Genomic DNA, 18,324 nt, shown 5'->3' on the forward strand with positions numbered 1-18,324 from the left:
GAGTAAAAAGTGATCAATTTGGTTTATGGATTTTGCTGAATGATGGATATCTGAATGGATCTACATGAGTTTATGTTTGTCTTTTTTTCAACCTCAGGGTCTTGGTGAAGGCCACAAGAGCGACCGTCTACATCGCAAGTATCAAAGTATATGGCCAGACCTACCGAGCTGCCAGGTGATTGAATCATACAAGCCCCTTTTGTGCATCGTGTCCAGCTTTTACTGCCCTTTACTTTTAGAAGCTGGTAAATTGTGAAGGGGGAATCAAGCAAATCACTTTATACTGCACAGTGGCCAGATGTTGGAGAGCGGTTATGTTGTGGATGATGGACACATAATTTTTCAATTTCAATGGACCCGAGATTAGCTGTTTGAGTTGCTGAGGGACACAATTCTAAAATCACTTTAAATTCATGTTCTGTACATTTTCCACAGTAGAGCAAGTGAAGAATAGAACACATGGTGAAATATGAAACTCGGGGTATCTGCCAAGGAGCATGTGCCTTGCTCTGTTCTTGGGTGAATGCAAGAAGTCCTTGGGACAAAAATACATTGGGGTGTGGTAGAACTCTGACTTAACTAAATTTGCAGTTTCTTGCTTGACCTTGCCAACTTCAATCGAGGCAATGCTTACTTGAGCAGACAGGCTAAATGGGCAAAGTACAGCATCGAAATAAAAGGAGGCAGTACATTTAAAATGTGTTAACGTGCAATAATGCAAAGACTTTGGAACTACTGTAAATAGGTAAAGAAATGATTTCAAATCCCCAGGCTAAGGTCATTAGTCACGATTGCTAACAGGGAAGCTGTTTCTAGGGTGTAGATTCCAATTTGTGAAACATTTACCACCCCAAATCGTGGGTCAGTTACAGATCAATGATTTGCAACAATAATAGTAGTCACAAAACATTGACACATACCAGCAAACAAGATAATGCCTCTCTCGTGTTCCTTTATTAGTTGGATGGCTATCAACTGCCACTTGCAAGCCAGGAAGCCTTTTCTCACTAGCAGAAGGCTTTGGGACATTGCAAAAAAGATGTTATGCTGTCACAACCCTGTATTTTTGTAAATCTCAGGGAAACGATGTTGCCAAAAACGATGACAATCACGCTGATGGTATTAACATCCATGAGGATACAAACAAATGTATGATATAATGAGGAATATAAATAGTGGTGAGAGGGCTGTGGTAGGCATACTGATTACAGGAGGTCCATCTGAAGAAGGGAGGGAGGAAAATGCTTGTTTTATACGCTCTAGAGAAAAGGCGTCAACTACCCAGTGCTTCTTGTTTCTTGCAGGGCCACAGTACAGTCGGTTATGGAAGCCTATTTTGTGTATAACAATGGGACGGCCATCATGCCTGAAAAAGTCACAGAGTAAGTTTTGCCTCATTCAAGCCTTGATTGTGATTGCCCCTAGATCTGCAGCAGAAGATCATTCTTCTATGTGTGAACACTAGCTCATTCACTGCACTAGTGCCAGCAAATCTGGTTTATACTGCAGGTTACATGGGGTTACCTAATAGGATAATGACATTCTTGGAAAAGCCAAAAAGCTGCTCTGAAAAAGTTGAGTGGTTCTCCTGTGGCAATTAGGGATGAGGGATTGTTCAGCAGAGGTAGAAGAGTTGTGCTTCAGAGGTTCAACGTGTTTTTTACAGGGGTCGATGGTTGTCTTGCACTTGCAGAGGTGAAGACATACCCTACAGAGGTTGAGGGACTTGCTCACAATGGTTGAGGATTTTACTGTAGTGACTGGATTTCCCTTAGACATTTAAGGGTTCTCTTGCAAAAGGTCAGGAATTGTCCTGCAGTAGTGACCTTGGAGTGGTCAGTGGGTTGATCTACAGCTGTCAACTTCTTTCTGAAGTAATTGTGGGGGCTGTCAGCTAGAGGTCTATGGTCGGGATTGTTTGTCCTGCTAAGGTTGAGGGTTGTCCTGCTGAGGTTAGATGTTAACCCGGAGGGTTGTCCTACAAGGATGTACAAGTTCTTCTCCAGAAGTCAGCTTGGTTCTACACAGCTCAAGGCTGATTTCGCAGAGAAGAAAGGCCATTTGGGAGAGGTCTCTGATTGTTGATGGTTTATCCTGTCATGTTGACTGTTGTCCTGCAGAGGTTAGAGGTCAATTCATAGGGGTTAACAGTTATCCTATGATGATGATACAAGATTTCCAAGTAGTGTCCGGGTGCTAGAATCAAGGCAGCCTACAAAACACAGATCGTCCTGGTAAGATTGTTTAAAAAGCCATGTTTTTTCTTTAAGGTGGAAAGTTCACTTGTGGTAAGTAGCCCCAGAGGGAGTTTTTTACAGGCGACCAGTCTGAGATAAGAAAAGGACCTACCTCCAGTTCTGGCCTGACAGATTTTAGGAGCTCTAGCCAATCCATCAGAGGAGGACCGTAAGTTTCTGGAAGGGACACAGTCACGAATCCTCTCTGTCATATAACCGACTCCAGTAGCTTGCAGGGCTTTGTGAACAAGAACCAGGGATTTATAAAGAATCCTATTTTTAATAGAGAGCCAGTGAAGTTCCTTCAAATGACAGGATATATGGTTTCTCAGGGGAAGATTTTGGAGAATTTGGGCCCCCAAATTCTGCACCACTTGAAGTCTCTTAAGAAGGGCGACCCAAGTTTAATTCCTTTCCGTATTCCAATCTGGAAGTTATCAGAGCTTGGATCACTGTTTTCTTAGCTTCGTCAGCCAGCAAGGGAAGACATTTTTTCAGAGTGTGTAACCTCCCAAAGCAGGAACTAACCACTGCCTGCATTTGTGGTTGAAAATAAAGGACGCCGTCAAATTCGATTCCTAAAGTCTTCACTTGGATCTTGTTTTAGGCCAGGGAGGGGGGGCGTCCTTTCGCAAAAAGGTCATCCATGAGTCTGGCGATGTCGGGCCAAAAAACATAATCTCTTTTTTTATCAGGATTACATTTTAATTGATTAATGGGCAACCAGTGAACCACATTGGAGAGGCAGTTTTTAATGAATTCCCCTGCGAGCTCTTCTCCCTTTCCACTGGAGAAAAGAAGCTGGGTATCGTCAGCATATGAGATTACCTTAGCCCCTAAGATCTCAGCTAAAAACATAAGATAGACATTGAACAAGGTAGGGCTTAGTGCTGAGCCCTGGGGCACTTGACAGTCAGCTCACGAGCTGTGGAAGAGAAAGGGGTCATCCAAACGTCTAGACTTCTTTCATTCTAGAATGAGGTAAGCCACCAATCCCAATAAATTGGAGGTGGTTAAGGAGTCTCTGGTGGGGGACTGTGTTGAAGGCCGCCGATAAGTTCAACATAATCAAGATGGCCATACCCCTTTGTCTAGGGAGTCCTTTATATGCTCGGTGACCTCTAAAAGAGATCTCTAAGTGCTAAAGTGAGGTCTGAATCCAGACTGACTTGGGTGGAAAAGATTATGCATGCCAAAATATTGTGACAGTTGTGAGTTATACATTTTTCCACAGTTTTTCAAAAAGCAGGGATAAGGGAAATGCGCCTATAATTCACTGGATCTTTGGGATCAGCTGTGGTTCTTTTTAAGTAAATTTGTACCGGGCCCGTTCCTGCTGACAATGAGATATTCAACACTCTGTTTACAATAGGATTGATGATTTGTGCAGCTTTAGCAAGTATCATGGGAGGGCAGATGGAGACCCAAATTTAAGGCTCCTGATGGCCACCAATGATTCCTCCGAGGAAATAAGTAAGGAGTTTGAAAGAGCTGGCATCCCAGGAATGGTCTTACTAGGACTTGCTATCTCAGAATGAGTCCCTTCTGACTGTGCATCAGCAAGTAGGCTTGCCTAAATAATATACATTTTGTCGTGAAAGAAGGAAATCAGAAGATTGCACCATTCAGCTGAGGGTTGGTGGCCTCTAATGGAGGCCTCAGGGCTCATGAAGGTTTTTCCTATTTTAAAAATCTCTTTAGATTTGTTGCCTGACTCCGCTATCCTAGTCTCAATTAAAGCTATTTTAGCTGAGCGGACCTCAGAGTAATAGTTTTTCAGTGCTAGCTTATAGATAATTTTGCCAGCCGGACTATAACTCTGCTGCCATTTCCTTTCAATGCATTTGCAATGTTTCGTGCCAGACCTGAGGTCTTTATTCAACCAGAGGTCCATTGGTTTGGGTCTGTCTGAAATACGTACAGAGGCACGGAGCCAAGTTATTTATAGTGTTAAAAATCCAGTCATCCAAGGACTCAACATCCAATTTTAGTGTTCCGGAAAGAAGAGGAATATTTGCTTCCAGAGAGCAAGACAGATCTGCTGGATGAATTTTATGCAGGGCCTGCAACATAATTCGGGTTTTCTCCATGGAAGGAAGATCTTTTTTTAATTTTTGTTATTTAAATGGTGATCAGACCATGCAAGTGGTAAAGGGTCGGAGACTGCCGTCTTCAAATTGGAAAAAAATGTGTCTAATAAATGACCAGTTTGAAGGGTTAGTATAAACACCTGTTGTAAAATTCCAAGACAATACATAGTATTTAAGACTGAAGTTATCTCAGAATCTAATGGTTTATCCATATGGAGATTGAAGTCACTCACCTAAGGTGAAAAAATATGCATATTTGGGGGACCAAGAGGCTTAAGTACTGCCCAGCAATTTCAGAAAAGGACCAACATGACCCGGATTCTATAGATAAGAGCCCCACCTATGAACTGTTGGGCCGACAGTATGAGGCGGAAGCCTTAACCTTCAGCGTCTTCCAATTACTCAAGAGGGATGGACACACATTCAAACTCACTTTTGTATATTATCGCCACCCCCCTACTTTGCCTTTTTGATGATCTTCCCTGAGGATTTTGTAACCAGTGTGGATATAAGGGTTCTCTTCTTGAGGTCAAGGGCTGATCTAGCAGTGAATGAGAGGCCATCTGATAGAGGTCTTTGGTTGTAAATGTTTTGTTCTGCAGAGGTTGGGTGTTGTCCTTCAGAGGTTAGATGTTGACCAGTAGGGGCTAATGATTGTTCTACAGAGATTGAGCGGTTCTCCTAGAGATGTCAGTGTTGGTCCTACAGAGGCCAATAGCCGATCGTGCAAATAATAGTAGGCCCTCTGCAAAGGTCTGTGGTTGTCAGCTGCTTGCCTTGGAGAGGTTGAGGAGTTGTTTTGCAGAGTTCAAGAACGGTAGTTGCTATACAGCATAGGCCAAAGAGAATGCACAACATTTAACTAATACTGGTGGAAGAAAGGTCCATCAGTCTGTAAGTAATATTATGTTTCGACAACAGGCACACATGCAAGCAATTGAATTCACTTTTAATCATGAGTACATTTAACTCACAGTTTTTATTTCCATTTCACAGACTCATCCGGGATGCTCCAGAAGCATTGTCTGAACTCATACAGTTTGGACTCACGGTTATTGTAAGTATCTCAAGAAGTGGAGCCGCCCGAGATGGTTCTGTAAGGAGGCCATGGCTCTGTGCTGGTTTCTAAAAGGCAATTGCTGATGTTTGTCCTTTGTTTGCAGGGCGGGTCTGCTGCCTTACCAGGGAACAACAATAACACGTTTGTTGGCATCATAGTCGGCTTAGCTGCAGGACTAGTGCTCCTCACCGTAATAATGATCACAGCTCTGGTTTGCACCAGGAAGAGGTATGTGACCACTGATCAATATACTGTGCACAGTTTATAAATGCATTCACTGTCCATCATACAGGTTTAACATCACTTGCACAGCGCTTACTACTAACGAACTCAAGATTTTGGGCGCTCTCTGCTCATCCAGAGCTTTGAAATCACATGTATGGTACTCCCAGCCCTTTCATTTCACCCTAGCATGTTCAGTGTGTTCAGCACGGATGGCCTCACCAGTGTAAGTGCATTTTTTGGTGGCAAACCACAGTTGTGTTGTTCTGTTGACACTGCTGTATCTCAGGTGGTACTGTGAGGGCGACATTGGAAACCTGTGTTCCTTCCATCGCCATCTGTATCGGATACCCTCTGTGTTGGTTCTTTCTCCCATTCATGCTTCCTTACCCACTTGTGCCCTGTGTTGCCTTCCCCAACCTATTCTCTCTGTTCTGCTTCCTCCCTGCTGGGCCTCAAAAAAAGAAAAAAAACGCATTTGAGATACTTAATAATTTTTTTTTATAGATCTAAGTTAGATCTAAATTCATTGGTTTGCCATTGCTTTTCTAATTCATTTATTGTTTCTGTTGGTTGGTTTTCTCATTGTTCTGCCTTGGACACGCCTGCGCTCTCTGTTTCAACACATTTTTGCATTTCCTCCTTCACTTGATTTATTGAACCATCAGGGTTTTCACTATCACGTGTTTTGCCCTCCTGACTTTACATTCTCCACATTGTTTCCTAAAGTTCAAAGTAAATCCACATTCGTCTCCCTTTCCATTGCCCTTTAGCCCCTCTCATGCGTCCTGCTTGTCCTATAGTGTATTCTAACAAGGCACAGAGAAGCCTGCAGAGAAAGGCTAATGTTTATATGTTTAGGCCACAGGATCGAGAAGTTGCGCTATTTTCACGGGTGATATATTTTTGGAGGATAGTTCAGCCTAGAGCAAAGTACAAAGCATGGCCCTCAAAATATATAGTGTCCTTAATGCATTGTTTGATGTTTACTTGAGTCATACTGTCGAGAAGATCTGCAGAACCCGGTTGTGGCTTGGATGGGGTGGTGCCCATGGTCAGATTAGAGATGCCCACTGGCACTTTACTGTTAAATATTCCAGTGGCTTGTGAGAAGTATAAACTACGGGGACAAAGACTCAGTTGTCACCTAGAGGTTTTGTAGGTCAGAAATGTATGTATATTTAAATATGCCTGCCCTACTGTTAAACTGGCTCATTTGGAACATTCTGTAAATTGAACGACAAAATGGCCGTCATTGCATTACCACCCCTACCCCCCCCCCTCTCCTTTTCACCCCACTTATTCACTCTGAAATGAAGCATGGTGGGAACCAGACTATTAATGATGTTCATGTTATCTACAGCAGGCATTTTTAAGGGCACATCCATGGGCACATTTACACTGTTTCACCTTGCCTCGGTTACTGCTTGAAATTGATAAGGAGTGTAATACCTCAGTGATGGATGAGTCGAAGCTTCAGGATGTATGTATTCAGTAGGACAGGTCTACTGCCCTGCTATAGTTGAAAGGCTTGAAGTTATCAATAGTTATTATTTACAAATACAAGAAGAGAACCATCCCCGCTAATACATACTAAATTCTGACATCCTCCCCTTAACATCTCCATCTTTGTAAGATACCCCAAAACAACTCTCCTTGCCCGGCAACATCATTATTTTATCATCCATTCACAGCCCTCCCTTGCATTACATAATCTCCCTCTCTAACACCCAAACAATCATCTCCAAACGAACAACCCTTTGTCTTGCTCCACATCCTTAAACCTACTCTTCCCCTCCTCTGGGTCCCTCCTCCACCCCAAAGGGTGGATACGGCCACGCCTGACTCGCCATACAGCTAAGCTAGAAACCTACAACCTGTCCTACTGTGGGCAAACAACAAATATGGTTCATAAAAGAAGACGACCCCACAGCTACTCTATAGAGTGGGTGGGCCTGAAAAATGCTACCCTTGCTTCAACTTTGCCCAAGTAGGACTTCCAAAGTGACCGGCTGTGGCTCTGCTTCCCACGGGTACCCTCAATGAGGGAAAGATAGTAAGGCAAGCCATGATACTGGTTCTCTCAATGGGCACGATAGCACTCAAGATCCGAACAAATAGGAAAGTCTTCCCAATGGACTGAGAGAATATGACAGAACTTTGAACAATTGTGTAACTTTAGTGGATAGTGGTCCATAGCCAGACCTGCCCGCATGATCGCAGCATGTTTACCCAGACTAGGACCGAACAGCTCTAGACAGTCCGCATTCAGTTACCCCAATAATGGAGTTTGCCGGTCTGCAGGCAACATCAGTGTTACTGCAACTAAATGGAAAATGTAAGATATCTAATTGGCTTGATGACTAATACTGTAACTGTGTCTGAACTTTTGATTAAATCAGTGTATTGTATCGGACTGGTTTGGTGGCAAGATGGACCATTGGGATGCATATTAGTTTGTTGGTTGGTTGGGTTGCTGACTGACTTGTTAGCATGACTGATTGAGGGTTAGTAGATTAACTAGCTGACTGGTTGATTTGGTTTGCCACCTAACTGGTTGACAAATTTGTTTGCCAGCCTGTTGGTTGGTTGGTTGGTTGGTTGGCTGGCTGTCTGTCAGACTGATTTGCCCATTTGACTTGTTAGCTTCATGGTGTGCTGAATGAATGATAGGTTGGTTGGCTCATTGCTTAGATGGTGTGTTGTATGACTAATTGGTCGAGTAGTTGCTGGTTGTTTTTTGACTTGTTGGTTAGCTAGTTGACTATGGCTGGTTGGATAAATTGTAAATTGTTTTGCTGTTTTAGTGGCTTGTTAGTTGGTTGTTTGGTTATCTGCCTTGTTGCTCTCCTCAGTGTCTGGATAACTGATTGATTCACTGGCTGGCTGCTTATTGTCCTGAATAAATATGTAGTAGGTTTTCCAGTAAATATGTAAATAAGGCCCCACCAGGAGCAGCCTCCCTGCTGCTCAGCCCAGGATATAACTGCCACTCCACCTCACAGCAATCCTCACATTCCAATGACATCACCATCCACACCAATATTCTACCCATACCATTCACACTGGCTGAGCAGCAGAGGCAGAGAAACAGGGAAGATGCACAGTATAACGTCTTAGATATAACACTATGTCATAAGCATTCACATTAGGAGGGATTTAAAATTGGGCCTGTCTCACACCTACTTTCGCGTACTTTTATTTCCTTATTGGCCATCTGGCTTCCTGGTTGGCTGATTGGTAGGTTTGTTTGATGCATTTTTGGTTGACACTAACTTTTACCTCTGTCTTTGTTCTTGCAGTTTCAAGAGGAAGCTGAAAGCTGTAAAGGCAATGAAGGAAGCAAAGACAATGCCTTCCAATGCAGTGCAGGGAGGTCCAGGCATCCCAGGGACGAACAAGTACAACATGGAGGGGTGAGTGGTATGAAGTAGGCAAAAAAGAGGTTGGTATAATGTGGCAAGGAGGGCTATGCATCCTGGGTACAAAAGAGTGCAGAAAAAAATCCTTTAGCGCTAACTTCCAATCTATCAAACACTACATCACAACAACAAAAACCAAAATTACCCAGGAGCTGTCATAAGAGATCCTACTTCTCCTACACAAATCTTCAAGGGATTCTAACCAACCCGCTGATCATTTGCTATGGCACCGCCATATCATAAACAGACACACCAGTTACAGTGAAGGTCACTTTACAAAGAAGAGAATGCTGCACTACAGTTAAAGCAAAACACACAAGGTGATGGATGGAATGTTGCACATTGGCAAAACATTCACCCCCAGTCACAGATCTGGGTTTAATCCATCGTTTTTTTGCTTACCAATGCCACCCCAGTTCAGACATGGCCATATGCAAATCAGTCTTGACCCTGTGCCTCATGGGAACAGTCCAGCGTGAACTGCCAAGCCATTTCTTCCTTGGACCGGAATCAAGCATTCTAGGACCGGTTTCTGGCTATCAGCCGTCATCAGCCAGGATAGCTTGACTCCAGTGGCGTAGTGAGCACGGGACCCACGTCTGGGCATACCCTTCCCACATAGGATGAACATCAAAACACACAAGGTTATGGACAGAATGTTGCACATTGGAAAAACATTCACCTCCAGTCACAGATCTGGGTTTAATCCATCGTTCTTTTGCTCACCAACGCCACCCCAGTTCAGACATGGCCATATGCAAATTAGTCTTGAACCTGTGCCTCATGGGAACAGTCCAGCGTGAACTGCCAAGCCATGTCTTCCTTGGCCCGGAATCAAGTATCCTAGGACCGGTTTCTGGCTATCAGCCGTCATCAGCCAGGATAGCTTGACTCCAGTGGCGTAGTGAGCACGGGACCCACGTCTGGGCATACCCTTCCCACATAGGGTGAACAGCAAAACACACAAGGTGATGGACGGAATGTTGCACATTGGCAAAACATTCACCCCAGATCTGATGCACGAAGCACATGGTCAAGACTGATTGCTTATGTCTGAACTGGGGTGGTTTGGTGAGCAAAATAACAATGGATTAAACCCAGATCTGTGTCTGGGGGTGAATGTTTTGCCATTGTGCAACATTCCATCAATCATCTTGTGTGCTTTTCACTACAGTTAAAAGCACAAAAATACTTATCTTGTGAAACCTATCACAGTCTCACACGCACACTGCAGTGTGCCTAGATCACTAAACTCAGGATGAAGAAGTGTTTTCTCAATCAGGATGGACCAATGAATTACATTTTAATTGCAGGATTAGCCAGCTTTGAGTCACAAATTAGTTGGCCAATCAGTATGGGCACCCCATCGCAAATCAATGCAGTCATCATTAAACAAACACGGAGTTGCCTCTCTTTTAGAATCTCCTCCCGCTCATACAGATTAACCTGGGAAAAGAGCTAGCTCATGCCCTATTGATAGTATCGCTGGACTATTGGAGTGTAGTTGATACTGGTCTCCCTAAAAAAATCACTGACAAGCTTCAAACAGTGCACAACCTACTATTCCTAAATGCCCTTTGTGAATACTGTTAGAGGGCTGATCTCAGGAGAGGGCAGATTCCGCACCTGACCTCCTGGGATCCACCTCTCGTAGGAACACAGCCGAGCACTGGCGGGAGACCCTCAGGTCGAGGATCTCGAATCTAGAATTGTACACGCTGCGCTAGCACCACTTCAACAGAGAGACACCACACTGGAGATTTTAGAGAATGTATTCTTTATCTCTTCAAATAAGAATGGATCTTTATGATCCGCAGAGTATTACGTACAGGCGAGCCGGGGCTCAAAGAGTCTTGGCAGGGATAGGGTTGCGGGACAGTCTCAACATTCAAGGTATCCGGCACACAGCTCTCAATCCTCGAGCTGGGGGATACGGGATGATCTTGGGTCCAGACGGACCAGGGTAGTCTCTCGAGCCGCGATCGAATCAGCAGGGCTCATGGTGATCTTCTTGGTTGCAAAGGAGCCGCAAACGAATCAGCAGGGCTCACGGTGATCTTCTTGGTTGCAAAGGAGCCGCAAACGAATCATCAGGGCTCAAGAGTCTTAAAGTAGCGATGGAGCCGCGACAGCGTCAGCAGGGCTCGGTGGTCTTCTCGGTTGCAAGGAGCCGCGAACGAATCAGCAGGGCTCAGTGGTCTTCTCGGTTGCAAGGAGCCGCGAACGAATCAGCAGGGCTCAGTGGTCTTTTCGGTTGCAAGGAGCCGCAAACGAATCAGCAGGGCTCAAGAGTTCCCCGGATAGTAGGGAAGCCGCGACCAGGTCAGCAGGGCTCTCATAGTCCAGGATACAACTGGTTTGATAGTCCCAGAGCCACCCTTGATATAGGACTTCTTGCCTTTGATGTCCGGAGTCCTCGCAGGCGGAGGTCTTAGCACCTGGGGCTGGTTGTTGGGGGTTCCGCCTCGGCGGCTCCTTTCATCCTTTCAAGTTGGGTCTGGAGGGATCCCAGACACTCAGCAGGCCTGGAGCCAGCCCTCGGGGAGGTCGGATGGGTGATCGAAACTCATCTCTCGAGGGGAGGTGGAAGGTGTTACCAAGCTACTCCTCCCTCTCTCGCTCACAGGGAGCGCTCTACCCCCTGGCTGGGGATGGCGCCGACGGCCGAGGTCGGGCTGGGGCCGGGGCGGCCATTTTAGGTGCAGGGGCATGGGCCTCGGCCTCGGATGTCAGGAAAATGGGGGACGAGGACGGGAAGCCCAGGGTCGGGGATGTGTAACATGGCGGGAAGGGTCGGGTGGCTCAGGGTCTGGGGAAGCTATCTGGTTCAGGGGTGACCACGCCACGAGGCTGGGTCCAACAAATACCGAAAGTCGTAAAGTTAGGATTTTGTCTCAGATTAATTTTGTGAATCGGGCCAATTGTATTTTTCTGTTAACCCCTAGAGTGCTACAATCTCAAATGTCGAGGCTTGGCAAATTCAATAGACTGAAAGACTTACAGGGCAACTGTGAAAAGACCAAAGTTATGTGTATTGGGAGTGGTAGAAACTCTTTAAGACTGACTCTCAATAATAAACCCCTACAAGAAGTAGCCTCCTACAACTACCTGGGCGCAATAATTGATCATAAATGTCACCTGAAGAGACCACCTAATAGATAAGTGGATAAAAGCACAATTAGTCACTTGGTCACTTAAAAAATACTTTCAAACATATGGTGGTTAGGCCATCTCTTCATCTGTTTCTGTGCTCAAAAGCAATTAAATCCAACTCTGTTGCTCGTCTCCATTGTCTTTGATGATAAAATTGTTGCTGAGCTGGATAAACTTTATACCAATAAAGTTAAGGTATTACTTGGTCTTCGCTCTTTAACCCTTCATTGTAAACTTTGGTTGGAGCCCACCTTAACTTTACTACTGTTGAGACAAGCAGGACTGGTTTTAAATTATATGTCCGACTGCATCAGTGCCAGTGAAGATTCGTGGAAATATTTAATATACAATAAGCTACAATTATTAGCCGATTTTTCTTCAAGCCTAAACATTGTGGCGATTGCAAGGTTATTAGTCAGAACAATCTACCCTTTCTACCGCAGATTTCAAGGCTGCCATGGATGACCCAGAAAGATCTCATACTGAAGAGTTTGAAGGTCAACTCATGGCAGACTGATCTGACCTGTCAACAGTCATATAAGTTCTCAGACCTCATCTTAGACACTTATTTGGATATATCTCAGAGTTATTTATTGCCAACTCTAAATCCAGGATGCAAACTAAAGTATTTGAGATATGGCCTCTTGTATGTACCAATAGCTCAACTTGAAGGCTGCAGAACAAGAAATGTCATCCTCTAAGACTCTGCCGCTTTTGTGGCTAGAAATACGAATCTCTGGCACATATATTATTATATTTCCAACTCTTTTGGCCTTCAGGAAAAAATACCTATGGTTTGATTTAATTAAAGCAGACTGCAGAACACTTTAAGAAGCAATTAAATATTGCTTCTCCACAAAAGACTATCAATTCATCGGTAAGCTAGTAAAGTTTCTGAATTGTGTTTATTGCTATACATTTTAAATTACTATAAATATTACTATTATAGTGCTATCATAGTCTATTGTGATAAATTACTGTAGTGGGTTTTAGAATTTACAACTGATTTTAGCTATTGTAGTAGGTTTTAGAACTGATGATGGATTTTATCTTTTCTTATGATTGTAATCAATATTTTATTATATCTATACACTACATAATTCAATCTGGCTGGTTTCGATCTGACCAATTATTTGGGCCTAAAAGAAGGGTTATTTCTGCTTAGTATCAAGACAGCCAATCAGATTTGCTGAAACAACTTGTTGACCTTCATATAATGGTGTCTATTTCCCTAGAGCCAACCCTGTATTAAACCTCAACATTGATGGTGTCTTGGACCTGGGCTTTGATGAGCAACATTCCTCCAGTGACAGTGTCAGGTGAGCTGCTCACTTTACTGGACCACAAATGATCTCTGACTCGCTTATTGGCCCTTTTTGTTTTCCTTCTGCTTCCAGCTCCCAGCCCTTTCAGACCCGTTAACTTGCTTTTATTTCTCTCATCACTTTTATTACCCTGTATTGCCCCCTTGAAGTTGCCAATCCTCATTTTCTATTATTTTCTTTTATTGGAATAATTCTTTTAATTTGCCAGTATTTCTTTATTTTGCCATTTTTGCTACCTGACTTACACTTGGTTTCCTGTGCCTGGATCATTGCTCGCTCCTGCTTCTACTGCCTTCAAAATGGTCGATGCGCTAATCTTACTTAACCCCTTGCACCACAAATGGTCAATGAGTCACTTACCTGCCCCTCTTGCTTTCCCTGTACCTCAGCCCTCCAGCTAAGGGTTGATTGGCCCTTTCGGATCTCCGTCTCATTTTACCTTGGTTGTATTTCTGTTATCCTTTTTATTTCCTCATATGTGACCCTCAAATTTGTGTTGCCTCCTTTTGCTTATTATAGGTTTATTTATTTTAATTTGCAATGATTTCTTTATTTCGCCGCTTTTCTTGCCTGACTTCCACTTGGTTACACTGGAGTGCCTTAGTAAGTGCTGTCTTATGCCTCTGCTGCAGTGCTTAATTTGAGCTGGTGCTTTCCGGTGCTCAGCACCGGCACTTAATTGGTTTCCGGTGCTCGGCACCGGCACCTAATTGTCAACACCATACTTAGTCTACCACATGGTAGCAGCGCTCATCAAATTTAGAGATGAGCAGACCAACGGTTGTTTAAGAAGACAATATACATTAAAATAGTGCTAATACCTGCCTCCCCAGCCATTCCTTTTACTTAGTGGACCTAGAATAATCTGAACTGTTGCATTTATTTGCGAGAGAGATGGTTAGTAGTTGTTTGGGCAGCGATGACAAGGGCGATGGGTGGTGCAATCTGCAGTGTCCTCCTGGTCTGAGCCCTGGCACTTAATATTTTACAAATTAAGCACTGCTCTGCCGCCTCCTAAATGGTGTCTACAGTGCGTATGCGCAGTGGGCACAACGTAAGCAAGTCCATACACCCCATCCGTGAACAGGCTAGGCTGTCCACCAGGACCGCTGCTCTTCTCCAAGAAAAAAACGAGACCTCTGAATCTTCTCTCCTTTTCCACAGCTTTAAAAAGCCTGCTGCAAGGGGCTGCTCTAAGGCCTCCCCTACCTTTACTGAAGGTTCATTTAGTTGCAAAAAATGCCACTTATACTCAACCCCGCCACCTCCCTGACTAAGTATTACATTTACATGTTTATCCTACTGACTGTCATCTTCCCCACAGCAAAATTAGTTTACATCCTCCTCTAGCAAGACAGCATCCAAACTTATTGTATTTGTGTTAAGGCTTGTTCCATCCCGAAACACAAAATGGAAGCTCAGGAGCTACTCCACTCCAAATCTCCAGACCTTTGCTCCATCTCTGAGACCAGGCTAAATACAGCCACAACTCCTGGCTATTAAGTCCTTAGATTGGATAGACCGGTTAATATTGATGAGGGAATCGCATTATTCTTTAGTTCCAAGATAAGGCATCCTGATATATAGGACACCTGATCCAAAAAAGGACTTTAGTCACAAGCTTTTGGACATTATTGCCCTCAATTTAATTAAATATCACAATTTCCTAATTCAAGGCGATTTTAATTTCCACCTACAAGATACCGCTAATAATAATGCAATAATACTACTCGATAACTTTAAAACTGTCTGCCTCTTCCAATTGGTCAACTACACTTGCTAAGCTGTTCACATACTCAACCTTATATGTACAAACATTGTAAACTTTAGGTTGATATCCCCCTATAGGTAGCCTGGACTGATCACTTTTTTATTTCCTTGTCTAGCCTTCTCCACCCCGTGCCTCACAACACCCCTGCAAGTCATCCTAAAATCAAAACCAGATTATGGAAACTGGTATCCAAAGAAAGATTAGAAGTTGCCTTGAACTTTCCCCTAGACTGTAAAATTGGCATTTTGCAACAACCAACTAATAGTTTTAATCACCATATTACGAACACTTTTAACTCAATTTCCCCTCTAAGAGAGTTTTCCTTTACACTCAAAATTCTCTCCACAGCATGAAGCCTTAAAGGAGAACCGAACATAAGCCGCAGCAAGGGCAAACCGAGTCTCATCCCAACGCTTCCCCAGGCGAACGTCCATCCCAGAGTGTCAGCAGACTTAGGCTTGGAAAGAGCTTGGAGGCACTCATATCTCAAATCAGATTAAACTACATACAAAGGTGCTCTGCAAAACTACCACAGACAAATTTGCCAAGCTCACCAGGTTTTCCTGGCCAATCATAGCCACTCCAGCCCAAATTCAATCCAAGAAATATTTACCATTTTCAAGGAGTTTAGTTTACCCAACCTACTGCCTGTCACCAAATGATTCTTGCATCTTGGGATCACTGTAAAGCTCTCCCTGGATGGTTTCAAAAGACATTAGCTCTATCTTTTCCAGTTGTTCAATTCAACTATTGATTGGCACTCTCCCCATCTGACATTGTAACAGTCTAGCCAATCTGGCCCTTGCACATACAGATACGTTTTCACACTACTATGCACTCCCTCAATTCTGGATCCGCTGATGATCCAAAGTACTTTACAACGTATCTAACTTCACTTTGTAATCTTACTCTCACCACTTCAGCTTTTCCAGCTGCACAGAAGCAAAGCAATGTATTCCTTCTGATAAAAGAAATCCTCTGCTGATCCTCTGATTCTTGAAAACTAAACTGACATTCATGCTAAGCTGCTGCATATGCTGGTCAGCACACAACTAACTACCTATTTAGAATCTAATCCGCTTGATTACTCTTAGTCCACTTTTTAGAGCCACCCATAGAACCTAGATAGCTCTATTAGGAGCTAAAGATTATATCCCCAGAATCTTGGATCAAGGCCCTGATCCTCTTGGACCTCTTATGGCATTTGACAAGGTCGCCCATGTTATCCTAAAAACTTTACTAAGGAGGGATCACTTAATGTGTTTCATAGCTGTCTTATTCTGAAAGTTCAGAGTAATTCACAAGTTCATCACACGATTTTCTTCTTTTAGTCCATATTAAGTATGGGCAAAAATTCGCTCCGCTCACGGAACTTGCGGATTTTCCGCAATTTTGCGATCCGCGAATCTTGCGAAATTGTGGCAAAATCCGTGAGCGGGACGACATTTTTTCAGGAAGCACTTACAGGGTTGCAGCAGGTGCCCAAGTTGAAGCTAATTTCTTTGTAACCATTTTGTAAATGGTTACAAAGAAATTAACCAGTTTGGGCACCTGCTGTTACCCTGTAAGTGCTTCCTGAGAGGCACCTCGTTGCCTACTTGCAACTATTCTCTGTCACTGCTCTGACCTTAGAAGCAGGGTCAGAGAATAGTTACAAGTAGACAACGAGGCTCCTGTCACAAAAATTAAACGTCAACAGGAAGCACTTACAGATCTAGATAAAGCAGGTGCCCGAGTTGAATCTCAAATTCAGTAACTCCTTAATCAGCCCCAAAAAATCATGCACTTTGTCGAGGCTGGGCAGGTGTGCTTTCTCCCAATATCTACCGTCGAAAATTAGCTGATGCTTGATGAAGGCCTTTGCATCCCTGACTTTCACGGGCGCAATCCCAGTGACGGAGCTTCCTTCTCCTCATCTGCTGCTCTGATCGGTGTCTTACCTTTTATACACACAAAAGGCATGTGAACTCGCATAGAAGCCCCACCCCCATTTGCCCCCCCCACACACTAGCGGTATGCACCATCTTCCCGCCCTTCACACACTTTGATGGACAGCTCACTCGAGGGACCCCGGCGCCCTTCGGCGCGATGACAAAGTTGCACACACATGGTCACTGGAGGCAACTCTTCTGGCTGTAGTGTAGGAAAAGCACTATACATTTACCCAACGAGGTAGTACTTACTGGTTAGCCAGTAGAAAGTACTCCAGTTGAGTAGAGGTATCACACAAAACGGTGGTGTCATCTTGGACAAATATGCAGCGCAGGATTCATTCAGGCACGATGCTCCTGTCAAGAAAATTAAACGTCAACAGGAAGCACTTACAGATATAGATAAAGCAGGTGCCCGAGTTGAAGCTCAAATTCAGTAACTCCTTAATGAGCCCAAAAAATCGTGCGCTTTGTCGAGGCTGGACAGGTGTGCTTTCTCCCAATATCTATCGTCGAAAATTAGCTGATGCTTGATGGAGGCCTTTGCATCCCCGACTTTCACTGGCGCAATCCCAGTGACCAGGAGCTTCCTTCTCCTCATCTGCTGCTCTGATCGGTGTCTTACCTTTTATACACACAAGAGGCATATGAACTCGCATAGAAGACACCCCCTCCCTGTTTGCCCCCCCTCCACACACTAGCGGTGTGCATCGTCTTTCAGCCCTTTACACACTATGATGGACAGCTCACTCGAGGGACCCCAGCGCCCTTCGGCGCAATGGCTAAGTTACACACACATGGTCACTGGAGGCAACTCTTCTGGCCCTACGCAGCTGTAGTGCAGGAAAAGCACTATACATTTACCCAACGAGGTAGCACTTACTGGTTAGCCACTGCCAGTAAAAAGTACTCCAGTTGAGTAGAGGTATCGCACAAAATGGTGTCGTCATCTTGGACAAATATGCAGCGCAGGATTCATTCTGGCACGATGCTCCTGTCACAAAAATTAAACGTCAACAGGAAACACTTACAGATATAGATAAAGCAGGTGCCCGAGTTGAAGCTCAAATTCAGTAACTCCTTAATGAGCCCAAAAAAATCGTGAATTTTGTC

At 44.0% G+C, this 18,324-nt stretch overlaps 1 protein-coding gene across 2 annotated transcripts in view; it reads left to right on the forward strand.

The window, feature by feature from the left end:
* The window catches only part of CDHR2 (cadherin related family member 2), a 464,115-nt gene that overhangs the window by 419,985 nt on the left and 25,806 nt on the right, over positions 1 to 18,324 (forward strand). For both annotated transcript variants that reach the window (XM_086931759.1, XM_086931760.1), the window contains 6 exons: positions 98 to 175; positions 1,305 to 1,382; positions 5,324 to 5,384; positions 5,491 to 5,615; positions 8,912 to 9,025; positions 13,420 to 13,503. In XM_086931759.1, the coding sequence (XP_086787885.1) occupies positions 98 to 175; positions 1,305 to 1,382; positions 5,324 to 5,384; positions 5,491 to 5,615; positions 8,912 to 9,025; positions 13,420 to 13,503 (540 nt within the window). The remainder of the gene's footprint in view (positions 1 to 97; positions 176 to 1,304; positions 1,383 to 5,323; positions 5,385 to 5,490; positions 5,616 to 8,911; positions 9,026 to 13,419; positions 13,504 to 18,324) is intronic.

This window comes from Lissotriton vulgaris, chromosome 7 (assembly GCF_964263255.1).
Source record: "Lissotriton vulgaris chromosome 7, aLisVul1.2, whole genome shotgun sequence".
NCBI lineage: Eukaryota > Metazoa > Chordata > Amphibia > Caudata > Salamandridae > Lissotriton > Lissotriton vulgaris.